Here is a 27,732-nt window from a genome sequence, read left to right on the forward strand (position 1 = left end):
CGTGATCGGACATTAGAGGTAGAATGTAGGTAGTCGATGACTTTGAATTGTTATTCCACGAGGAAATAAATTGTAATGAGGTAGGGTCTTGCTGGCGATCTATATATTCAGTTTCTTTTTCTCAGCGCAACCGAAACTGATTACTTAGGTCTAAAGGAAAAGATATATACGTCTAGTTCTCAATACATTATTTACTATCGTTTATTATCGCACAATTTATGAGAGCAGTGGTGAATCACGGCAATAAATTAGCGTAGACGTCTAACAAACTTAAATTTCAACTGCACTGTCTACCCATTTGTGATAAGATTGAACTATTCAAAATACTGTATATTTATTTTTAGTTATGTTGCGGTTTGATCGTCATCAGAGAGCGAGATCCATGTCAAAAAGGTTAAGGTTTGAAAATTCGAAGTTGCTCTTTGCGTCTTAAGTTTTTCTAAGAAGTGGGGAATGTGGGAATTGCTGGTTTCTGGCTGACTTAGATTATAAAGGGGTTTGTGAGAAATTATGAATCATTTACATGGTTGGAATAGTCATCAGTCTTAACATGAGGATAATGTTTGGAAAAGAACATAAAATACTAGGCGTGCTGCCAAGTAAGCGGATCATATAAACTAAAACTGAGTTTGTTAACGAATGTGAATAACTGTCAAATATTGATGTTTATGGAATTATTTGTAGAATTGCCAAGAAAGCCGGAGTGAGGAGAGAATATGAGCATCTTTATCATTTCAAAATTAGTTCCATCATTTTCATTAAAAAAAAAAGATCATGAGAATACATTACAGGAAAAGTTTAGCAATTTTACCGTAATTTTACAGTCAAACTTTTTGAAACAGCGTAATTAGTCTGATGTAGTTATGAAATATCTCCTGAAAGTAACGAAAAATAGGCTAACAAAGTTCTGTATTTGATATCTAATGATTTTCAGGTCAGGGAATAATTGGTAAGTGATATATATATATATATATATATATATATATATATATATATATATATATATATATATATATATATATATGTATATATATATATATATATACATACATATATATACATATATACATATATATATATATACTATATACATATATATATATATATATATATATATATATATATATATATATATATATATATATATATATATATATATATATTAGCATACAACTCCTTCTTCTTTATTTTTCCATAAAAGCTGATTGCTGTAACGACGTATAAGGAGGTCTAATATTGCAGCGTTGAAATATGATTAGTTTTTATGTGAGAAAAATGGCCATCTTTGACTCGAGAGGTCACTGAAGCGGTAAGTTTCATCTGAAATATCCTGTTGTCAGCTGATGCCCAACCGGATAACTTGGGAATTAATGGCAAGAGTTTTATTTGGAGGTTTCCACTGAATGCACGAAGAAAAATATCAAATTTGGCAGACAATGTCGTTGGTGTTAATATCCACTTGCGGAAACTATTGTATAAGTTGAGTTTATCTTAGTTTTACCAGACCACTGAGCTGATTAACAGCTCTCCTATGGGTGGCCCGAAGGATTAGATATTTTTGCGTGGCTAGGAACAAATTGGTCACCTAGCAATGGGACCTACAGCTTATTATGGGATCCGAACCACACTATATCGAGAAATGAATGTCTGTCACCAAAAATCAGAGAAATACATTTCTCAGATTCCGCGTTGGCAGAGCTGGTGATCGAACTTTGGACCACCGGATTGGCAGCCGAGCGCGAAAACCACTCGTCCAGCGAAGAATTAACTATTGAATAATATTATCTGTTTGTCGTAACACACTACTTGGGTGATAATTACTTAGAGTATAGTCTCGCCCTGCTATAAATAGCGGCTCAAAATAGTTACGGAAGAAATTTGCCTATGGCAGTTCTGCTTTAAATGACGAGATAAATATATACCCTTTAAAGTACGAGAGAGAGAGAGAGAGAGAGAGAGAGAGAGAGAGAGAGAGAGAGAGAGAGAGTATTTAACTCGTTATTGCCAGACTGTCTGAAACCAGAGACTGATGAACATGTTAGAAGTTTGCCCTTTCAGTTCAGGAAACGTTGACGCGAATAGGCGGTTCCAAAGGTAATAATTACCTGAAATTCACTCATTCTTTTCGCCTTTCTGGATTCATTATGAGACGGTGCTGTTTGCGTCCAGTCTCTATGGTTTAATACATGTTTTATACATATTTCTGTCTACCTATAATATATATATATATATATATATATGGTCATATAAATATATACAGATTTATGTATGTGTATATTATATATATATATATATATATATATGTGTGTGTGTGTGTGTGTGTTTATATGTGTATAGAAATATACATATAAAATTATCTCTCTCTCTCTCTCTCTCTCTCTCTCTCTCTCTCTCTCTCTCTCTCTCTCTCTCTATATATATATATATATATATATATATATATATATATATATATATATATATATATATATATATATATATGTACAATATGAATTTAATGTCAGAGTCGTTACCATACGAAAACCTTTTGGGTTTTGTCCAGGGTTGGGCCCGACATAAGACTATAAAATCATTTGATCATGTATTTTTGTCGCATGGAATGCAAGATCACGGCGCCCTGCGTAAAGTATTTGTGTGAAAGAAGTACCAAACTTATCATTTAACTTGAAACAGTAGTAAAAAGGATATATATACAAAAGGAGTATAAACAACTTCTAAAACCATTCGCAAAACAACAGACCATCTCCCGACTTCCTTCGTAAGGAAATACTTGTTGTTTGTAAATCTGGAATGTAGTTGGGTTCTGAAGACTGTTTCATGGAGTAAAAACCCAAAATATATTACACACATAAAATGGCTTCCTTGTTATTTTGAGCAACATTTTCTTAATGTTTGTAACGATACTTGTACCCTCATGCGAATACTTGTACCTAAATGAGAACACAGAACACCGCGCCACTCATAAGCGGGAACTAAGGCATCCAAATCACGATATTCATCCGTTTACAATTTTTTTTTTTTATATAACAGGAGCGTTCAGCATCAAAGTGCAGGAGATGAGAGTGCCACATCCGGGTGTCGTCGAGCGACCAGCGACCCTGGAATGCGTGTACGACACCGGTCTAGACAAAGACAGTTTCTATTCTATACGCTGGTATTTAAAAGGGGAGCTCTTCTACAGCTTCATCAAGGGGAATAATCCGGAAAAAATAAACCACAACCACACCGATGTTGACGTTGCGGTAAGTTCATTGACAAACTTTCCCTATATACTAGAAATTGCAGAATTCACTCTTTTACTTTCACGGTGTACATTCATACATACATGCATACATGTAAATACATGCAAATGCCACGAAGGGAAGTGAAACAGGAGTTGAGATAGGGCTCTCGACTTACTGTGCTATACTTGGCAGACTGCTAAATAAAGGGCTTTCCTTCGTGGCATTTGCCATTATTTATGTATAATCATAACGTTCTACTTTTTCGAGATTCAGTTATACATATATATGTATACATATTCATACATACCACATATTTATATATATATATATATATATATTTATATATATACATACATACAACATATATATATATTATATATATACATATATATATATTTATATATATACATACTACACCATATATTTATTATATATACATACATACACACATATATTTATATATATATATATATAGTATATATATATACCATATATTATATTATATATATATTATAAATCGTACCTTTTGGGAAAAAGACTTTCTTTACAAAACAGCAACAACAACAACAACAACAATAATATTAATAATAATAATAATAATAATAATAATAATAATAATAATAATAATATTAATAATAATAATAATGATGATAATGGTTTTTATTATTGCTTAAACTACCACAGCAAAGGCGAAATTTATGCTAAACATTATTTTCTGAAACTAATGCAAACAGCCTTTAGTTGTTGGAAGTCCTCATATGAGCCGTTCAGCAAAGTCAAAAGACTTACAAATTGGTATGAATGACCAATTGAATAGTGAGACACATGAAAAGAAAAATAAAATATCTTACAAAATCACCAATTAAGAGTTATACAAAATATATGAAATGATTAAAAAATATGACAAGTAATGGGCCCTTCTCGAAAGTAGTAATACAATTGTCCTTTCCCTTCCGTTTCATTTAGAACTCTCTTCTAAAACCGGTATGAATAAAAAAAAGATAATATAGACTATTCGAGGGAAATAATGCAGAAGAACAGAACTTCAAAGATGACATATTTTTCCGATTCAAGGAAAAATATGTTAACTGAACTGAATTGAATACAGAATTTAGGCCAGAGACCAAGCGCTGGGACTTATGAGGTTATTTAACGCTGCAACGGAAACTGATAGTAAAAGGTTTGAAAGGTGTTACAGAAAGAAAACCTCAAAGCAATTGCACTGTAAATCAATTGTTAGTAGAGGGTGGAAAGTAAGATGGAAGAAAAAGAACATGAAAGGAAATATAGTAAAAGGAACGAAAGGGGTTGCAGCTAGGGCCCGAGTGTACGCTTCAAAGAACCGTAAACAGTGCCTTCATGCGGTGCACTGACGGCACTATCCTCTTACGGGGTTAGTTGGTAACTGTCCCAAACAATGCTTTTTGTTTATTCTGGAATTACGTCTTAGAATGCCACGTTAAAGATATATATTAGTGGAATTATTGCATGACTTGAATTATGACGTAAAGAAAGCGAGTTTAAACTCTCCTCTTTCAACAATACAAAATCACTAGAAATCAGATTTCACTTTATATTGTTGTTTATGTTATTGTTGTGAAACCGTTCGCTCCTGGTCAACTCAATGTCGCAGAATCAGCTAAAAAGTGACATCTGTGGGAGCCTTACCTCGAGATGAGTCTGAATAAATCTTATTTATGTATTTTGTATTTAGAAGTAGTTTAATGGACATACAAACACACAGATATAAACATTATTCATGCCATGAAAACCTTCGATATTCGTAATTAGTCTTTAATATCAACATCTCCAGATAACGTTAAGTACCAGTATGAGTTTGCGACTCCAATAAAACACAGGTAATCTAAAGTAGGTTTCACAGGTACTGCATCTGAATTCTTTGGGTATATTTATGTATGTCTGTGTTGTATGAATGTATTTTTATTCTATCTTTGTTATATTACCGTATGTATCGCTTCTGAGCATTTCAATGTCACTTTTTTTTTTTTTTTTTAAAGATGGACCACTCGGACAGGAGAAAGGTCACTTTAAGAGAAATAACAGCTGCCGCCGAGGGTCAGTACAGATGCGAGGTCATGGGGGAGGCGCCCTTCTTCGAAACGGACTCGACGACGCAAAACCTCACAGTCGTCAGTAAGTATATCTCAAGATTTTCAGAATCATATATATATACTATATATATATTATATATATATATATATATATATATATATATATATATATATATATATATATGTGTGTGTGTGTGTGTGTGTGTGTGTGTGTGTGTATGTGTGTGTATGTATGTAGTATAGATACATATATATAACTGAATCACGAAAGTTTGGAACGTGATAAATCCATAAATAAAGGTATAAGCCACGAAGGAAAGATAAACATCGGAGTTTCTGCAAGATCTTTCGACTCAACGTCCTTTACTCAGCAGACAAACTAATTTACATGAGAAATTTAGGGTACAGGGAAGGTCGTAAAAATGACAGATAGGGATTATAAGGAGATTAATACCTAGAATCCGACACACCCGGAGAATGAGTAACCTTTCCAAACAAGCATAAACATGGGTACAATTTAAGAACAAAAAGATTAAGTCCAACTGCTCACACACAGGGACAAGACAATTAAAGGATTATACAGAGCAACAGCTGACTACATTCAGATCTTAAGGTAAACAAAAACTTATTCATAAAACATATTAAACATACATATAAAAAGAAAATATATCTAAGGCAACTAATTTGTATTTAAGTCTGTAATTATATCTTTGAGGTCATTCTTAAACATGTTACAAATACAAGGGTCTAAATGAAACAGTCCACGACTAATATTAAAATTACAGTGGGAAGTAAGTTGTATAATGGCAGATTCTAAAAAATTTCGTGATAAGACATCTTTTGATCTTGCAATTACTGAACTACCAATCCAATTTATCCGGTGGTTTTTTTCACTTAAATGAATGAATATTGCATTAGATGTTTGCTCAGTTTTGACAGAATATTTATGCTGTTTCGTTTCAATCTTACTTCTAAGCCCTTGCTCGACTATCCGAGATAAAATGAGGGACAATCCATACATGGAATCTTATATATTATGTTGTTGCTTTCCCTGAGGCCATTTTTTATTAACATTCCTTTTAGTGTGTTATAGGAAAAAAACAAGGTTGACCTTAAAGGCTTTTAGCAATGATTTAATGGTTTAAAATCTGTTAAAATAAGGCAAACTGAGAATGTTTTTAGAATTTTCTTTCTCCGTGTTACTTACACTATAAAACTTTTTGTGGGCTTTATTATAGCAAATATCTAATATATGTGAAGGATAACATAAATCTTTCCCTATTTATCTTATGCATTCAATATCTTGATCCAAATATTGGGGACTGACAATACGCAATGCTTGTAAAAACATAGAAGAAAAAATTGATATTTTGATGTTAAGATGGTGGTCTGAATAGAAATGAACATAAGTTAAGTTGTTGGTTGGTTTCCTATAAATACTGAATTTACATTGAAATGGTTCTCTATGTATCAAAACATCTAAGAAAGGGAGGCAATTGTCTTTTTCCAATTCTAGAGTAAACTTAATCGATGGTACCTGGTTATTTAATTTAGAGAGTAAATCATTTACATCAATACACGCAGACAGAACAGCTAAAATATCATCAACATATCTATATCACTTTACAGGAATATAAATGATATTAGGCAAATAGCGTTTTTCAAAGAATTCCATTTACAAGTTTGAGAGGAATGGTGATAAAGGGTTTCCCATTGCCATGCCAAATATATGTCGATAAAATTCACCATTGAATATAAACTTACAATAAAAAATGCACAACCTAGTAGTGAAATAATGTGACTTACAGGTGAAGGTAATTCATGCTGAGTTAGTTTATTACTAAGATATTCTAAAATAGAGTCTATAGGGACTTTAGTAAAAAGAGAACATACATCAAAACTAACGAATCTATCAGTGGGCCAAAGAGTAATTTTGTTTAATTTATCAACTAAATCTAGAGTAATATATATATGAGAATCGGAGATGATTCCAAGTAACGGGGACAAGATCTTAGCGATATATTTCGAAAGTTTATAGAAATTGAGCCATCAGTACTGATAATAGGCCGCATAGGGTTATTTTCTTTGTGCGTTTTGATTAATCCGTACAGGTAAGGTAGCGAAGGAAATTTGTCTGACAATTTGCCTAGTAGTTGTTCTGTTTTATCTTTAAGGATTTTTTTCACTGTGCTATTAAAGTTTTTTAAGACTTGATCAAGGGGATTTTTTATTAGTTTTTTATAAGTCACATCATCATCCAGTAGGGCTTGCATACTACATACCATGTATGAATATGTTTTTGTTTACCAAAGTTCTGAACAACTGTCACCTATAATAATCCTTTAATTGTCTTGTCCTTGTGTCTGAGCAGATCGTCTTAATCTTTTTATTTTTTTAAATTGTACCCATGTTTATGCTTATTTGGGAAAGTTACTCATCTTCCAGGTGTGTCGGATTCTAGGTACTAATCTCTTTATAATCCCTATCTGTCAGTTATACGACCTTTCTTGTATTGTCAATTCCTCATGTAAGTCAGTTCATCTGCTAAGTAAAGGACGTTGAACGTCGAAAGATCTTGTGGAAACTCCATTGTTTATTTTTCCCTCGTGGCTTATACCTTTATTTATGGATTTATCACGTTCCAAACTTTCGTGATTCAGTTATACATACATATATATATATATATATATATATATATATATATATATATTATATATATATATAGATATATGATATATAGTATATATATATATATATATCATATATCATATATATATAATATATATATATATATATAGTTATATATATATAATATATATATATATATGTGTGTGTGTGTGTGTGTGGTGTGTGTGTGTGTGTGTGTGTGGTGTGTGTGTGTGTGTGTAAAGATAAAGTCAGAAGCCATGGAGGAAAGTGAAGCAATGGAGTACTGCTGTAAGGCCTTTCGACTCTCGTCCTTTACTAAGCAGACTGATATAAATATGAAAGTAAGTTTACAAAGAAAGCTCGTATAAAGGACATATAGGTATTGTAAAGAAAATATGTACCCGGAATCCAACACCCTTGGAGAATTAGTAGACCTGACCAAAACAGGTGTATACAATTTAGGAGGTTTACAAAAACATAAGTCCAACTGCCGGAAGCAGACAAGACAATTAAAAGATTGCACAGGGCAGTGACTGACTAATATATATAATATATATATATAATATAATATATATATATATACACACATACATACATACATATATATATAGATATATATATATATATATATATATATATAACAGATATAAATCATATAACTACAATTCAATCAATTTCATTTTGGTACACAATAAAGATTTTTTCACCAAATAAACATTTTCACAAGCAATACATCAAACATACAAATACAAAGAAAATATCTATAAAATAACTGATTTGTAATTAAGTCAGTAATTCTATCTTTACGACCATTCTCAAAGATTATACTAATAGAAGGGTCCAAATAAAACAAGCCAGAGCTGAGGTTGAAATTACAATTGGAAGTAAGTTGTATTATGACGGATTCTACTTCCTGTTGTAATTGGGACAGTGCAGAGATATTGTAAAAACTCGTGAAAGGACTTGAAAGTGTTTGTAGGAGAAACAGTTAAGTGTTAAAGTGAGCTGTGGTCGGGTTGTTATGGTAAATGGAATTATTTTAATTGAAGAGCAAGTTGCTTATGTGGATAGTGGAAGAATGAAAGTGCTTCACTTTGGTGGCTGGTGATAGAGTCTCAGAAAAAAAGTAACAATTTTGACTAGGAAAAAATCACATTTATTTGTAATAATAATAATAATAATAATAATAATAATAATAATAATAATAATAATAATAATAATAATATAATAATACCATGGGACACCAGAGTTGAAGAGAAGAGAGGGAAAAAATGGATGAGTATCAAGATCTGAAAATAGAAATAAGAAGGATATGGGATATGCCAGTGGAAATCGTACCCATAATCATAGGAGCACTAGGCTCGATCCCAAGATCCCTGAAAAGGAATCTAGAAAAACTAGAGGCTGAAGTAGCTCCAGGACTCATGCAGAAGAGTGTGATCCTAGAAACGGCACACATAGTAAGAAAAGTGATGGACTTCTAAGGAGGCAGGATGCTACCCGGAACCCCACACTATAAATACCACCCAGTCGAATTGGAGGACTGTGATAGAGCAAAAAAAAAAAAAAAAAAAATAATAAATAAAAAAAAAAATTAAAAATAAAAATAATAATAATAATAATAATAATAATAATAATAATAATAATAATAATAATAATAATAATGAGAATAATAATATCCTTTATTTCAGCTCAGGGCCATATACATGGCATATACAAAATACAGACAATAACATTCACAATCTAGATACATGAGACAACATGATAAAAAAATGAACAAACGGCACTATCCACAAAATAGCTGAGGTAGCATAAAAGATAGTAATCATAATACTGGTAATGACAGTAGTAATATTGGAGAGAAGAAAAAATGCATTGAGAGTTATAATAGTTAGTGCACAGATTATATAACTTAAATTTCAGCTAGAGACCTTAGGAGGTTACAGTAGTCAGGTTAGATTTATGGGCGGCTGGTTGTAAAGTCACAAGGAAACATTCACAATATTTCTTAGGAGTCTTTATCTTGATGAACTTTACAGTCTTTTGTTTATGTTTTTGCGGTCATCCCCAACGGGCTTGTACTAAACACTAAGCAAGGTGGATGCATACTGGGTTAGAACCCCTGGGGGTCACTACCTAGGAAAGATTAACGTGACTTTTTTTCCTGTGACTTTTTTCTGTGACATTTTTACCTGTGACTTTTTCCTGTGACTTTTACTTGAATTCTTCATTTTTACTGGTATTTGGGAATACCCATGATAGACAATGATAGGATGAGAGAAGAGCGGAATCACTGATGTAGTTGAAGAAATAAAGAGAGCAGGATGTGCGCTAAAGATTTGGAAGAGACTTTGACTCTCGGTGGAAATTATGAGAATGTTGAACCAATTCTCTTTTATGCGTGTGATGTGCTCCTTGCAGAGGCTTTTCCACACAGGGAGATTATCCACCGGTTTGCGGTTGAAGTATCAATTTTGCACTGGATTTTTTTCTAGGACTGTGTGTATGTAGTATGCATGTATATATGTATGTATGTATATGTACATTAATTCTTCTGTTAAAACAGGATACGTATCAAGAATAAAAGGCTCATTAAAACACTCTGGTTGAAAGCTACGGACTATATTTTCGTGGACTAACTTCCACCCTTATCAACTAGTGAATGGCAGAAGCAGTTACATTAGCAAAATATATGGGGTTATATATATATATATATAGATAGGGATTATATATATATATATATATATATATATATATAATATATATATATATATATATATAAAACATTCATGCAGACATACATATATGCGAATGATTATTATGTGTAGTATATATATAGTGGGATTATATATATATATATATAATATTATATAATATATATATATATTATATTAAATAGATATATTATTAATATATAATTATATATATATATATATATAAAAAACATTCATTCAGACCTAACACATATGCGAAAATGTTAATCTATATTGTTGGATGTATATATATTTATGATACATGTACATATACCATAGATATAGATATAGGTATAGTTATAGAAACAGATATAGAGAGTATATACATATGTTTCATACCTATGAGAAGAAACGATAATGACCTTGCTTGACTCTCCCCCAACCGTGACATTCGGAAGGACTTCCGGACAGCCCCGAATTCCGAGTCACGAGAAGTTCGTACCGGCTGGGAGAGACCGTAAAAGCCACCTGCACAGCGCGTCACTCCTGGCCACCTTCGACACTTATCTTCTCCATCAACGGCCGGCGCGTTCCTGTGAGTTGCACCTGTGTTTACGTTATCCCTTATTTGTCCAGGTTAAAGCCACCCCCACCCCCACCCCAACAAACCCATCCTCACCACCACCCCACCATATACACACACCACCATAACCAACCACCTACTACTACAGTCTCCCCCTTCCTAGCAATTACCCCTATCCATTCATCCATACCAAGACTGTCGTTACCCCTTCCCCTCCCTCCCTCTCCCTTCCTCTCCCTCCCCCTACCCTCTATCAAAGGAAATGTGGTCTACTAAAGCCTCCCACGAAAGAGACTCTTAAACTTAAAAACAAATGTATGTAGCATCGGTCAATTCTTAAAAATACTCTTTGCAAATGTGGGCCGTGCTTGTGGTTGGTGCTCTAAAGAGAGAGAGAGAGAGAGAGAGAGAGAGAGAGAGAGAGAGATGAATAAAACAGCATTCAAAACCAATGAACATTTGATTAGAATATTGACTTTCGACTTTGATTGAGACTGTTTTATAATAGTATGGACCGGAATGCTATGTGTGTTACAGTTTTTATTTTGTGTTTGTAGATTTTTTTTTTCGCAGTAAGAAGAATAGCGGCAAAAAAGTCAGGTAATTTTTCCGAAAGGAAGATAAAATAATTCACTGATATGAATAAATGCTATTCGTTGTTTATAAAATCAAGGATAATAAAATATACATATATACTTATAAAATCTTATATGGGTAACTACGGGAAAATATTTACATTGAAATACATAGATTATTTGTAAAAAGTACAAGATAAGATTTTTGTTAAATTCTTGGTAAATTTAAGCCAACTTGGATAAAATTATAAATGTAATTCTGTTAAAATAGTAAAATATTGCGTATTTTCTCTAATAAAAACTAAAAGAAAATAAATGCTATTCTAATATGCTGTAGGGAGATTCGGCTTCTTCAACCCATTGACAATCAAAATCACTTTCTGATTATTCTTTGGGTTCGTCTTTTGAACACAGAATTGGCGCGTAACGCTCAGTCTGGCTTTTCCTGATGATGCCCAATTTACATACTGTGCTGATTTGGAGCCACCTAAATAGGAGAAAATATTATATGAGCAAGTTAATGTAATAAACTATGCTATTACTGCATCGTTCCAGTTTTGTGTTGTGACTTGAGTTTCTTAGTTGCTTTTTTTTCGATTTTCTTTATGATTTTGGTTTCTCAAACTTTCCACTGATACGCGAATAGGGCAGGGAAGATAAAAGATTAAAAGATCCATCCTGTTATGTGAGGTGTAGTCGTCAGGAATGACGAATGAAAAATATTTTTTGCCTTCTTAGAAATGCGGTTAAATGTTGCTACTCTGTCAAAGATGGAGCAGTACTGGTAAGAGTGACGATCAGTCAATTTAAAGACAAAAGCAAACGGAATGTTTATAATACCGGTTGTTTGCTGAGCACTGTAGCCAGGACATTGGTGTTATCAGTGCCAAAGTCTAAAGAGAGTATGTAGACCTTGGTCAGTGCTTGGATTGGTGACCACTTTTGGATATAGGACGTCTTTGGCAAATGGGCTTCATGTTCATTGCTTGAAGTTGAACGGTATCTCAGAAGTGATGGCGTGCTGTTGGTGGATACCAAAGAGGGACGCCAGTATCCAGAAAATGGAGAGACCGACTTTCAGAGTGTGTGTGTGTGTGTGTGTGTGTGTGTGTGTGTGTGTGACATTTGTGAGTGGAAAAATCTTCCCACGAGGGCCTGACGTCGAAATGACTGGCGTCGCCTTTGAGTGCGAGGTTTTGAGAAAGGGAAGAATCCGAAAACGCTTCCGTCATCCCTTCCATTGCTCGTATTATTGTTGATCGAAATGAGGCGCTGCCTGACTCGAACCAAACAATTCAATATAAAGTTCTGATGACTGGAATTCTTGTATGAGCTCTCAGTGATAGAGGATGTCTGGAAGACGAGTCTCTGCTTTGGTCTTTGTTCATATTCTTGACGCACGTTTTGCAAAACGTTCCATATACAATTGACGATGCTTGAGTTGTCTTAGAAAATAAGAACTTTGAAAGAAATGACTTAGAGGAGCGCAACTACATACATTCACAGTGTGTATCGGTTGTTTAAGGAATGGTTGTAAGTATGATCTCATAGTTAAGAAAACAGATTAGCTGAAGGTATTCGAGTCATCTACATGGGTTCGTCGCCAGTGAGTCATAACAATAGCACCAACGAAAACCAGACAAGAAATAATGGATGGAAATTAGAGCTACAACACACCCCATTGTGGGAACTTCTTTACATACTAGATATGTGACACGTGGAATAAACTGCCACCAGAAGTTGTAAATAGCAACAACAGTATAGAAAAGTTTAAAAAATCATTAGGACACAGTGGATGCACAGTAAAACCTGCTCCTACAGATAAGTGAGCACACGATGTCTCCTCGGATGGACTAACAAGTCTTTGAGACATCCTTATCCATGTAACTCCTTGTAACGTTGGCGGCCAAAGGCTAGACTAAATCGCTGATGGCGTGGGACCTCTCGGTCGATGGTGTGAAGCCTCCATGCCCAGCGTCTGAAACGATGAAGCAGAAAGGAGGGCGATATCGAGATAGCCCCTTTAATAGGAAGAGGACTAAGCAGTCTAGGTCATTCTAGTGGCTGGGTGAGGTACCCCGCGCATAAAAAGCTACCTTATCCCGACCTGGGTAAGTGTAGGAAGTGCTATTGTTCTATGAAAAATAAGACCATTTCAACCTCGCCGGATAGCAAGTGACATTTCAACGAATTTGGATTTTTCTGGCTGTGACCTTACGACCATGAGATAAGATGCTCCTGCCTAGAGTTAAAGAGACACTTTGAAGAAATCTCCTCTCTACAAAGTTCAGTATATCTTAGCTTAACCAGACCACTGAGCAGATTCCAACAAACTCTAATTTAGGGCTTGGGCCCCGAACGGAACGGAAATAGATTTTTTTTTTTTTTTGTTTTTTTTTTTTTTTTTTTCATGGCTAGGAACCAACTGGTTACCTAGCAACGGGACCTACAGCTCAGTGTTGAATCCGAACCACAGTATATTGAGAAATGAATTTCTATACACTAGAAATAAATTCCTCTGATTCAACTTTGGCAGAGCGGGATGTCGAACTCGCGACTACCGAATCGGTAGGCGAGCATGTAAAGCACTCGTGTATCGAGGAACTTCTCCCCTCTACAGAAACGCAAACGCAAGTGAATGATGTCTTAGCTGTAATAACAGTGCGGTTTGAAGGGAATGTCTAAGAATAAAGAAACTAATGAGGAACAATGGAGTTTTATTAGAGCTGTGTGCCTTTGGTTATCGGTCATAAACACTGGTTTAAACCTTTAATATTTCTATCCGGTGTATGTAAACACTAAAAGAGACAAAATAATTTAGTCATAAGAATCCTAGTTATAGGTAGATACTCAGAGGGACGTGTGTACGATAACTCATATTCATAGCAACTGTTTAAGCGAAGAAATGACCTGGTCCTCTCTCCACACAGACATTGCTCTATATAAATCAATTAGACTTAATTGTGCTAGCAACCTTGTCTCCCAGACACCCATCGGTTCTTGAAAATATATTTTTAGTTTTCTGTAAAAGAAAACTATTGAGATGACTATTCGTCTGTCTGTCTGTCTGTCCGCACTTTTTCTGTCCGCCCTTAGATCTTAAACACCACTGAGGCTAGAGGGCTGCAAAGTGCTTTGTTGATCATCCAACCCTCCAATCATCAAACATACCAAAATGCAGCTCTCTAGCCTTAGAAAATTTTTATTTTAAGGTTAAAATTAACCTTGATCGCGCGTCTGGCACCGCTGTAGGTGCCAACAATACAGCTTCATGGGCCGCGGCTGAGAGTTTCATACAGCATTATACGCTGTACAGAAAACTCGATTACCTTCGACGCGTTTTATACTTGTTTTTTTTTTAATCGTCTATGATGTAAATTCTTGATCTATGCAGGAAAATGAAAGCTGATATGATAGGTAAGGCGAGATGAGGCTTTTAAAGTTTGATGTAATTACTGCTGCATAATTTCCATTATTTTCAGTCGGTCGTGGGCGAAGGTTGGGAAATTATATAACAGCCGAGAGAATTTTGAGAAACATTGAGGAAATATTCACGTCAATGGCATGATTTATAAAATTGTTTGCAGGATTCTGATTGGGATATCTCATATATAATTATTACTATATATATATATATAATATATATATTAGTATATATCTATGTAATATATATATATATAATATATATCGTATATATATATATATATAGATATAATTATAGATGTATTATATATATATATATATAGGTATATAGTATACATATATATATATATAATTTATTTATATATATATTGTATATATATATATATGTAATATATATATATATATATATGTATACTACGATATATATATATATATATATATTATGTATATATATTAACCATTTCTTCGAACTTATTCTGCTGAAGTTTAACATTATCACAGTTCCCATTCCCCGCTCTGCCAACAAAGAATCAAATGAATTTATTTCTGGTGATAGACATTCCTTTCTTGATGTGGTTCGGATCCCACAACAAGCTGTAGGTCCCATTGCTAGCCACGTAGAGATATCTAATCCTTCGGGCCAGCCCTAGGAGAGCTGCTAATCAGCTCAGCGGTCTGGTCTGGTTAAAAAGTTTAGTATATCTTAGTTTAACCAGACCACTGTGCTGATTAACAGCTCTCCTAGGGCTGGCCCGAAGGATTAGATATGTTTACGTGGCTAGGAACCAATTGGTCACCTAGCAACGGGACCTACAGCTTATTGTGGGATCCGAACCGCACAGTATCGAGAAATAAATTCCTCTGATTCCACGTTGGCCGAGCCGGGATTCGAACTTCGTACCACCGGATTGGCAGCCGAGCGCGAAAACCACTCGTCCAGCAAGGAACTAGTGGTCTAGTAAAGCTAAGATATACTCATTATTATCATCACAATTCCCTGTGCTACAGACCCTTCCTTCCTCTTACTGCGAAACTATGAATGATAATAATTACAAGATTTCATTTGCGTCTTTCGGACGTATATTTCCACGATTGCATTTTATACGTAACTAATGTAGATACAGCTTTTTTAGAATTTTAAGCTACTTTTGTTTATAATGATAATGAAAATCACTAACTGTAGAGACTTTAGAAACAGCACGATTGTTGATCGGCTAACGAGCAAATGGTTTTTAGCAAAAATGGTATTTAGCAAAATGGAGGGAGGGAAATACTAAAAAAAAAAAGAAAAAAAAAAAAAAAAAAAAAAAAAAAAAAAAAAGCCATTTCAACAACAGAACTAATTAATCAAATAAAAATATAACTTAGGACTTGAAATTGACCTGTGACCTTAACGACGGGCCAGCGTTAAAAATGTTTTCCGGAAATAGCCGCAAACCGGTAGTGTTTCGCCAGACACAAAAATGATGCTGAAATATGAATTATTGATCATTAAATTAGTTTACGGCTTTTAATAAATGGCCAAATTCAAATTTACTAACAGAAATCTGTAAGTGACTCCATGGTCCATGCTTATGAATTTTTATTAAAATCAGAAAAAAATCAGCTGTCCTATAAACTGTTTACCTAATGTAAAAGAAAAAATGTGGTAGGGTCCCCTTTGTAATGTTTGGGCTTGAAATTCTACTGGTACCTTTAAAAAGAAGACAATATTAATAATACGTAGAAAAATAAGTCGTCTAAACCTCGAATAGAGAAAAATGAAATGTTGAAATTTGAATGGATATGTGACCTTACAAGTCGATTATGGAGACCAAGAATCTCTCTCTCTCTCTTTCTCTCCCCCCCCCCCCTCCCCCCCCTCTCTCCTCTCTCTCTCTCTCTCTCTCTCTATATATATATATATATATATATATTTTATATATAATTTTTTTTTTTTTTTTTTTGGACATTGGCAGTTCGATTAAAACAGCACAAATATAATGTAAGAACTGGTAATATGTCAAATGCATTATTTGTGCATATGAATAATAGTGATCATGGTATTAACTGGACAGATTCAAAGGAAATTATGTTTTGTAGAGATTTGGTGAAAAGAAATTTAATAGAATCCTGTATAATTAAACAAGACTGTGATAATTCATTGAATATCAGCCTAGGTTTGTACAAAGTTGAGATTTTAACGAAGGGTATTCTAAAACAAGTAGGCTATTAAGGAAGAGGAAGGAGCAATGCTAATCAAAATTATACTAATAATGATATCACTAAAAACATTAAGTTACATAGGTAAACGGTCATGAGAATTGCGAACACGAAGTAATAATAATAATAATAATAATAACAGTGATAATAATAATAACAGATTAAAACGGTATCACCAGTTCAATGTTGAAGGTAGTTTTTATCAAATTCATCGCGCATCAAAAAGCTAAGCTTTGGGCTTCCTAATTCTTAAGCATATTCTTAGCAAAGTGAAAGTGATTACAAAAGAAATTACCGAGAATTTTAGGTTACCGCTTTTATGATCGTGTTATCAGTTAATGACATCAAGAGGGAAATTTTATGGTGATAAAATTGAGCAACTTTTACTCTATTTTTTTTTTTTTTTTTTTTTTTTTTTTTAAGAAACTCGTAAAAGTGCTTCTCCTTAGTAAGGTGAGACCAAACTCATTTCCTCGGTGCTCCTTCTCTTGCAATTATATCAATTTGACGTTCATTCTCTCCTTCACCCTTTTCCAGGAACGGTTTTACTGCGACTTTTAATTAACTGATACTCGCTAGTTTTGAGATTACACTCAGGTGGTTGTCAGATTGGAAGATTCTTGGATATGTTCAGAAGTATATAACCACATACTTATTCATTCATCGACTGCATAAAACACACACACACACACAAACACACACATATGTATATATATATATATATATATATATATATATATATATATATATATATATATATATATATATATATAGCTTAAAAAATCACAGTAGATGCACGTGACTTCATAAATAAGCGAATACCACGGGAAAATGATAGTCAGAAATCCAAGCGCTTTCGTCTTTACTCAGACATCGTCAAGGAGCTACTAAAGTACAATTGGAGAGGAAGGCCTCAGGTACAAACAAGATCAGGAATACCAGATGGTTAATTATCAAAAGGGTAAAAATTAAAAGGGATAATCCAGGATTATCGATACACACGGTCACAAACTTAAACAGATTCTGACCCTAGCCGAAATTACAAAGTATCTTTACAGTCCAAAACATGTAAAAACTGAATATATTAATTTTGTTGCTTATATTTATCTACAACTTTTTTCATAATGAAAGCATCAAGTTTAAATAAATAAACCAAGACTTAAATTTAGAACATTTCTATTATTTGACTTGATAAAACAAGATTCAATGATATTCCTTTTAACTGTGTCATTATTGGAAGATTCTTGGATATGTTCAGAAGTATATAACCACATACTTATTCATTCATCGACTGCATAACACACACACACACACACACACACACAACACACAACATTTATGTTAAAAAGCTTTAAATTCTAGGAATATCTAAAAACCTTTCATCATAAGGTAATTTTAGAATGTTATGCTTACTAAATTTAAGTTTGTCTTTAGTTGAATAAAATGTTTTTCTAGCTCTTTTCCATGCCACATCTAGACTATCATTTTCCCGTGGTATTCGCTTATATATATATATATATATATATATATATATATATATATATATATATATATATATATATATATATATATATATATATATATATATAGTATATGTTGAATCTACTAGTCCCTTTTTACCAGATACATATGCAACTTTAATAGCTGCAATGCCCTCTTAACTTCTCAACTTGGATCTTCAGGCTTTGTAGTGACAAGCGTATCCAAAAAAAAAAGAAAGAAAGAAAAGAGCAAATAATTCAAGAAGTTGAGAGGGCATTGTGGCTATTAAAGTTGCATAATATACTATATATACATATATATATATACACATATATATAATATATATATGAATAACTTGCTCAAGAAGTATATAAAACGTGATGCTATGCATAAATAAAGGCTTTTTGCCACGAAGAAAAAATTTACAGGGTCCGAACAGGACCGAAAGTAATTGGCTATCTCGCTATTTCATTTTTTTTCCTTCGTGGCAAAAAACCTTTATATATATATAGAATATATATATATATATATATATATATATATATATATATATATATATAATAAATAACATGACTCCAGTGGCTATAAATTTATACCTTCGCTGTTGTGGAATATATTGAAAAGTGATAATACTCTTGACGCTTTGGGTTGCAGTCACATGTAATTCTCCCCTTATGAAATCAGAAAAAGAAATAACATATAGTATTTTGGAGTTTAGAATGTGCTTGAATAAATATGATGGAAGATTAATTTGAATAAAGAGGTGTGGAGGTTGAGGCGTTGAGGCAAAATTGAATAGGTAGTGCATGCATACGTGCGTAAGTGCGTGTGTGTGTGCGTGTTCGTGCAGAATGGGAAAGATATAGGGTGACTGTGTCTGGGTTAGATGGCAGGAGTAAAGCTAGAAAGGGAAACATTCACAAAATGAAGGCGACATTAGAAACTTGTGGGTCTGTCCAAGGACGGTATGGGGAATTTTGAGTGTAGTGAGAGAAAACGCCACAATAGAAATTGTGTGCAGGCAAGGCTTAGAAAGGAATGAAAGTGAAATAAAGTGTTTTTGGGAGAATGTGAATCTATGTCTTACTGCATCTGAAGAACGTGGAAGAGCAATTGTGCTGAGCGTTCAAGTGCAAAAAACAGGTGGCAGAAAAAGAGACAAGAAAGCATCGCGGAAAGATGTTTGGATAGAGTCGTAGCCGTTGGAAATTGCATCGTTTCCAAAGACAGGCATTCATCAGCTAACTTGGATAACTGAAAATGTTGAGGAAAGGAATTTGGTAAGTAATAATGTAGCATAGAGTAGATGAAAGAGCAAGTCACTGTATTTGAATGTGGGAGACGAGTAGCTGGAGATATACCTGATCATTATCTAATTGAAAGGAAAGTTAAGGTAGAAGGAGGTATAAGATGGAGAGAAAGGTGAAAACGTGGCTTTAAGGGTAGTCGTGAAATGAATATTATGACATTATATAATAACACGAAATTGGGCCATTTTCTTGTATATTTTATATATATATATATATATATATATATATATATATATATAATGTATGTATATATATATATATATATATATATATATATATACATATATATATACATATACAATATATATATGTATATATATATATATATATATATATATATATATATATATACGTACTATATATATATATATATATATATATATATATATATATATATATATATGTGTGTGTGTGAGTGTGAGTGTATATGTATACATATGTATGTATATATATATTCCTAAGATATATATACATATGCATACACACATATATAAATGTATATATCTTAGATTAAAATTTTACTTTGATGTAGTTTTCATTGACTGCATTGTAAACAACAGTCCATACGACACCAAGTAAAGGATGTGTATATCGAATCCCATGGAAGTTATGTGACAACTGTCATATTGGTCGGACTGAAAAGTCATTGGAAAAAAAAATTACAAGTTAAAAAAGTACAAGATATACATAGTTCAATTTTCGTTGATGTTAGTGAAAACATTCATCCACTTGATTAGAAAGTGGCAAAACAGATAGTTTCTTTCTATGATACAATGCAGTGGTTCTGAACCTTTTTTGACCACTGCACGCTTTCACCATGTGTCAGAACGTCATTCCCCAACCCACCCCCTTTCCAAAGTTGTGAGTTCGAAACCAACAAAATGTTAACACAAACACACAAGCTAGCAGAGAGAAAGCCCAGCATGACCTCCCATTTGGCTGACTGATACGGACTGCGTTTTGTGTGGTCCTAGAGCCAGTTTGAGCTTGCCAAGCTGTGGTCACAATTCTGAAAGATGAGGGTCGAGAGGATTTGGGCTTGTGGGCGGAGATGTAGGTGTGGACACTGTGAAAACAAGGATAAGTGTGCGAGGTCAGGTCATGGTGACCACCACACGTGTGAGGATGTGAAACTAAGAATTTTAGGGGCCTGATCACATCAAATGACTTTCATAAGATTTGACTAGGGAACTGGAACAATGGTTTCAAGGGGGTGTTGTCCCAGAAATCTTCTATCTTTCTCGAAGGGGCAGGTCGTTATTGGCTGAAGGCCGTGACAGGTGTTTGACAGGCAATGAATGAAAAAAGGACAGGATATTAAAATGACATTTTCAAAGGTGGCTGATGGCCAAGTCATGTTTTCGTACTCGAGAAATTGTTAAAGCAAAACATCTCAAAAGTCAAAACAACACTTTTTGCTTGTGCTCTTTGTTTCCCAAAATCTATTCCTCTGTTTCTTCCTTGTTTTCTTTCATTTTCTTTCATGTTTTAAAAGAGAAAAAAGTCAAAACAAGTGTCAGAAGAACGATTGTCACAATATGTATGTTATATATATATATAATATATATATATATATATATAGATATATATATATATATATATAGATATACATTATATATATATATATATATATATATATATATATATATTATATATATATATATTGCAACAAATCACTGTAGACGTGTGATGATCATATATGCATACAGCCGGAGAAGGGTGAAATGAAATGACTTGAACCGAGCGCTTTCATGTATTCCTACACCTCATCAGGGTTCAGGTACAAGTGCCAAGAAAACAAATACAGAGTCACAAGAAGACTTCGTGACAAGACAAATGATGCTAAAAAACAAACAACGCTAACAACTACCAGCCAGTCCTAATACTTAATAGCCTACTTGTTTTAGAATACCCTTCGTTAAAATCTCATCAACTTTGTACAAACCTAATCTGATATTCAATGAATCATCACAGTCTTGTTTAATTGTACATGATTCTATTAAATTTCTTTTCACCAAATCTCTACAAAACATAATTTCCTTTGAGTCTGTCCAGTTAATACCATGATCACTATTATTCATATGCACAAATAATGCATTTGACATATTACCAGTTCTTACATTATATTTGTGCTGTTTTAATCGAACTGCCAATATCTTTCCACTTTGTCCCACGTAAGTTTTATTACAATTTTTACACGGAATCTTATAAATACAACCTGTTCCATTTCCAGGTGAATTTCTGATCAGCAAGTTTCTAATAGTTCCTAGAGTTTTGAACACAACATTATTTACGTATATATATATATATATATATATATATATATAGATATATATATATATATATATATATATATATATATAATATATAGTTGTGAGTTTCTATAATTTGAGGCTCATGTTATATAGGAGGCTATAAAACATAAGGCTGGAAGCACGAATATAACAGTAATGAACCCTTATATACCCTCTTTCTCGATGTGACTAATGACACAGGTACTGACCCATTTCTCCCCCCTCAGGCAGAGTCGATTCGCGTGCAAAACATCGGCGTGTCGGAGGACAAGAGTCGCTTCTACTTCCCGAAGGGATCCTTCACCTCGACTAGCATACTGTTCCTGCCCATAGAGAGGCGACTCTCGTCCAGTATCCGCCTGGGGTGCCACGCCCTCGTGCAGTCCTTAGAGAAGGCCAGCTTCATCTCCGTCGAGGTGGAGTCCGGACTCTCCAGTATGTTCTCCTTTTTCAATGCAGGTGGGGTGGACGTGACCAGTGATCTCTCAGCTCGTAAGCATCGTTCCCCGAGTATCTCCTTTTGCACAGAGCAGAAATATAAGATGGCGTTACAAACAGTTATAAGCTATGGATGTGATTTCTTTATTTGGTCTGTTTTATAAGTCCTAGGCTTTTTTTTTTCTTTTTTTTTTATCCTACTAGTATCAGAGATGATGTCATTTCTTACAGAGTCGCAGAGGAGAAGAGACCTTTCACAATCACTGTATGCGAAGTTCGCAGAGGCAAATTTCCGATTACTACTGAACACCTGATTTCTTTGGCCATATTTAAATACACATATAAAAAAAAATTACAAGTCAGTGAGCAATACGAGTTTTTCCCTAGAATAGAATATCTGTTTAAGGAGAAGCGGAGTTTAATCTGAGTGATCGGAATATTAAAAATGGAAAGAACAACAGCCCAATTTAACTTTGTATAGAGCGCCACAGGGAGATATTCGAAACTCAGATAATTGGTCCTCTCTCTCTGTCTCTCTCTGTCTCTCTCTCTCTCCATTTAGAACGGGTGGTGTTGGAAAGTGATAATGTGATACCATTCATTTTGTATTTACGCGATGAGGTTACTGGCTTCACGTCATTCTCATTCCAATATTCAATTCATTCCTAATTCCGACTGGCACCCAGCGGGGATCACTTCACTGATCGAACGCCCAGCGGTATAACACAGCTTAATATGCGTGTAAGTGTGAAAGTGAGTTTCCTTTAGTTGCAACATTAATGATATAAGGTTATCCAGGGCCAAACTGTCAACATACTTAACCATCACCAGTCATTAAAAAGTCATGCCGTACAGCTATCTAGTGTCCAGGGGGGTTTACGTTATTCTTTTTAGATAAGAGCATAAGTAGCCGATGTATCTCATACCCCAAAAATCGTATAGCAATACAATTCAAATAATGAAAAAACTTGCGACGGGGAACTAATATTTCTCTTGTTCGCCTCAAGTCTTCCTAAAAGCTGCTTATGTGAAGAGAGTTTTGTACCTCTAAAATCTGTGGCGTTATTTTTTTTTAAATGAGAGCTGGCCAGATTTTTCGTCAACTACGAATAGTCTTCTTTTGACATCTGCAGACCTAAGTAGCAGACAGACGTTTTCAATGCAACAGATAGGCGAGGAAAGAGAATAAGCTTAACACAAATGCCATTACCGAATGTCTCACTAGATTTCCTTCTTGCAAAGTAGTTCGTAACCCTGTTTTCTCTTGTAGCTCCGATTTAATTTGCGTCTTTTTGGCGATAGAAATAACTGCTTCTCATTCGTGCATCTCCAGAACCTCAGTCGGAACTGCGTGGGCCAGATGTTATCCGTAGATGAAATTTGTACTCCGGCTCGCAGACAAGAGAGACTGAGATTGAGCGGAAGGGAGTGAAAAGTTTACGTAACGCCTTTGAGGAGCGATTTCACAGTTTGGAAACGTGGCGTCAAGTAGAACACAAAAATATTACGGGAAACTCTTAGCAATATTGGTTTCTTGGGTGCTATGGACGAACTTTTTTTTTTTTTTTTTTTTTTTTTTTTTTTTTTTTTTTTTTTTTTACGGTTCGAGAGAAGAGAATGTCGTAATAGAAAATACTGAATCCTCAGGAAAGTTACTCTTTTTATTTCAGGCGTTGAGAACATTTCATCCTTACTATTAAATGACATTTACTCCTGTGTCTTTCGAATATACGATTTTTTTTTCTGGAAAGAGAGAGAGAGAGAGAGAGAGAGAGAGAGAGAGAGAGAGAGAGAGAGAGAGAGAGAGAGCTTCTGTTTCAAAAAATATCTTTATTTCAGGGTGTGAATTTTTTTTTATAATAATAAGTAATAATATTTCGTTTACTTCAGTGGACCAAATGATTACTCATTCTGAGCAGTACAGAAATGAGTTAAAGTCAGATATGAACAATAGTTATAAAAGTTCATTTGTTGCCCTTAATCGTTTCCAGGAACTGAGATCCCTCCTTCAAAATCGAGGATGAACAGCGCAGAAGAGTGTCTCGCTGCTGACAACTTCCTTCCCATCATTAACTTTGAATTTTCTTCTCCCGAAGGAGCTGCCTGCTGGACGTCAGACGTCGTTCTCATCGCGATGACATTGGCGACGCTTCTGCTGCTTCAAAGGCAGTTGTAATGTTCCTCCCGTGAGAATGATTATGGACAGGAAGACTTCTGGTGATGCTTCTCCCCTTTCGAGCAAGGCTATAAAAATTTGGGCTTTAATTTTTTTTCTAGACAAAGAAAAGAAGGAAGAGACGAAGAAGTTAAAAAAAAACCGGAATTCTAATTAGAAGTGAATTCGTGAGGCTTCAGTTAATATAGATTTTCTAACGAAGAAAAATCCAGACTGATTCAGTTTCTCTTAGAAGTAAAAAATGACGAAGATTTACTTTTCACTCCTTTTTTTTTTTTTTTTTTTTTTTTTTTTTTTTTTTTAACAACTATAACACGTTTCATTTAATTCAGCTAAGTATTTGCCAACCACAAAAGAATTTTTACCAGTCATAATTCTAATTTTATTTTTTTTATCAAAATATTATTTCATCACTCATCAGCCTTGGATTCACTTTTTTGTATAACTTAGCTCAAAAGAAAAGGAAACACAAAAGGAAAAGTATCGAAGGTGTTCGGGGGAAGTGCAGAGAGCGACAAGAAAATGCAGCCGAAATTCCCTGAATAAAATGTGGTTCCTTTTAACCAAAAAATGTTGAAGCAAAACTGAACAAGTATACCTGATTTTTTTTTTAAACGTGAAATTACTTTACAAATTCGGCAGTAGGACATTACATACTCACGCATATACATAAATGACATATATGTATTTATATAATAATATTGTTAGAATTCAATGTATACTTCCATTCTTACACAAACAAAACTAAGCGAAGTTGCACGTATCATTACAGATATCCATATATGCATACGAGTACATACTTACACACATTCACACACAGATTATCAATGAGTGCTTGAATAAATATTCGCTTTCATTCTAAGGAAATCAAACAACAAATAACGAAAGGTCCCAAAAGAGAAAAAGAGGGAAAACACAGATTAATATCCAAGTAAGACGAGAGCAGTACTAAATGCAACAAAGGCGGATTAAAAGAGTGAAATTGGATGGAAATAATGCACGAATAAAAGGAACTATCCTTTATTTCCTGAGAGAGTAAACATAAATTTCAGGTGAAGCGAAAAAAGAATAAGAAAAAAAAACCTTAGTTCAGGACACTTGCGTGGAAACTGTGTCCATAAAGAACGCCTCCTACTGAGAGAGAGAGAGAGAGAGAGAGAGAGAGAGAGAGAGAGAGAGAGAGGTGATGCCAAAAATAAGAAAAGAAGAACAAGGATCTCTCTCTCTCTCTCTCTCTCTCTCCTTCTTTCCCCGCTTTTCCTCTCTCTCCCCCTCTGGCAATCCCCATCTCTCTCTCTACGTCTGTCCATCTCTCTCTCTCCCTCCTTCTGTCTGTCTGTCTCTACTTCTTCCATATCTCTCTCTCTCTCTCTCTCTCTCTCTCTCTCTCTCTCTCTCTCTCTCCTTCGTCACCCTATCTCTTCCTCTGTCTCTCTGATCTTCTTTCACTTTCCCTTCTCCTTCGTTCTCTCTCCTCTCATCTACTTCTGTCTCTCTCTCTCTCTCCCTCTCTCCTTCTGTTCCCACCCCACCCCACCCCGGTATCTCCTTCTGTCTCTCTGTCTCTTTCTTTCACTCTCCCTCTCCTTCTTCCCTCTCTCTCTCTCTCTCTCTACTTCTGTCTCTCGCTCTCCTTCTTTCTCTCTCTCTCCTTCTGTCCCTCCCCTCTCTCACTCTCTTTCTGTTCCCCCCCTCTCTCCTCTGTCCCCCCCCACCCCCCCCCCCCCCCCCCCCCCCCACCCCCCAACCCCCCCCCCCCGCTCTCTCCTCTCTCTCTCTCTCCCTTTTTCTGAAGGCCCCCCCCCCCTCTCTCTCTCTCTCGTTTCTCTCTTATTCCCTCTTCCTCTCTCTCTCTCTCTCTCTCTCTCTCCTTCTTCCCCTCCCTCGTAAATCCTGGGGAAGTGGGAACAATAATGCCAGACCAAATGGCGCGCTCATAAATAGAAAAAGCAGTGCCGGAGGAGGAGTCCAGACCTCGGGGGTTCCCCTAGATTTATTTGGAGTCTGTTCTTTGCACCTTATACCTGGCATGTTTTACATAATACATTCCTCCTCCTCCTCCTCCTCCTCCTCCTCCCAATGGCTTTGTGGGATTTATCTTTACTTAGTCCGCAATTGCTCAATCCGTTTTTGCAAATTGTGTAAAAATGATGTGGATTCTAATATGTGCTGGTCCTACGTGAGATTGTGTGTGTGTGTGTATATATGTATATATATTTATTTGTATGTATACATATACTTATATATATCTATCTGTCTATCTACATATACAAAATATATAAAGATGTATACGTGCTATGTATCCATAAGTCAAATTATGTTCTAATCTATGTCTATCCATCCATCTATCTATCTTCTATCTAATCATGAATGTGTATTTATATATATATATATATATATATATATATATATATATATATATATATATATATATATATATATATATATGAATGTATATACATTAAAAACAGAAAGGTAAAGGGAAATGATCGGCACTGTAATCTGAATTAGTAGTTTTTGATTTTGTATAAGGATCATTACTCTCGACAGGAATGATTGAATTTCAACTTCAATTCATTCATCCCCATAAAGTCAGCTAACCAAAGTTCAG

General features: G+C 34.5%; 1 protein-coding gene across 2 annotated transcripts in view; it reads left to right on the forward strand.

Moving 5' to 3' along the window:
- LOC135214561 (uncharacterized) overlaps window positions 1-26,304 on the forward strand; it is a 253,595-nt gene extending 227,291 nt beyond the window's left edge. For both annotated transcript variants that reach the window (XM_064248926.1, XM_064248925.1), the window contains 5 exons: window positions 3,031-3,242; window positions 5,243-5,378; window positions 11,097-11,233; window positions 22,735-22,966; window positions 25,042-26,304. In XM_064248926.1, coding sequence (XP_064104996.1) covers window positions 3,031-3,242; window positions 5,243-5,378; window positions 11,097-11,233; window positions 22,735-22,966; window positions 25,042-25,121 — 797 coding nt within the window. In that variant the 3' untranslated portion in view covers window positions 25,122-26,304. The remainder of the gene's footprint in view (window positions 1-3,030; window positions 3,243-5,242; window positions 5,379-11,096; window positions 11,234-22,734; window positions 22,967-25,041) is intronic.
- Window positions 26,305-27,732: the final 1,428 nt, after the last annotated feature.

This window comes from Macrobrachium nipponense, chromosome 46, assembly GCF_015104395.2.
Source record: "Macrobrachium nipponense isolate FS-2020 chromosome 46, ASM1510439v2, whole genome shotgun sequence".
Classification (NCBI taxonomy): Eukaryota; Metazoa; Arthropoda; class Malacostraca; order Decapoda; family Palaemonidae; genus Macrobrachium; species Macrobrachium nipponense.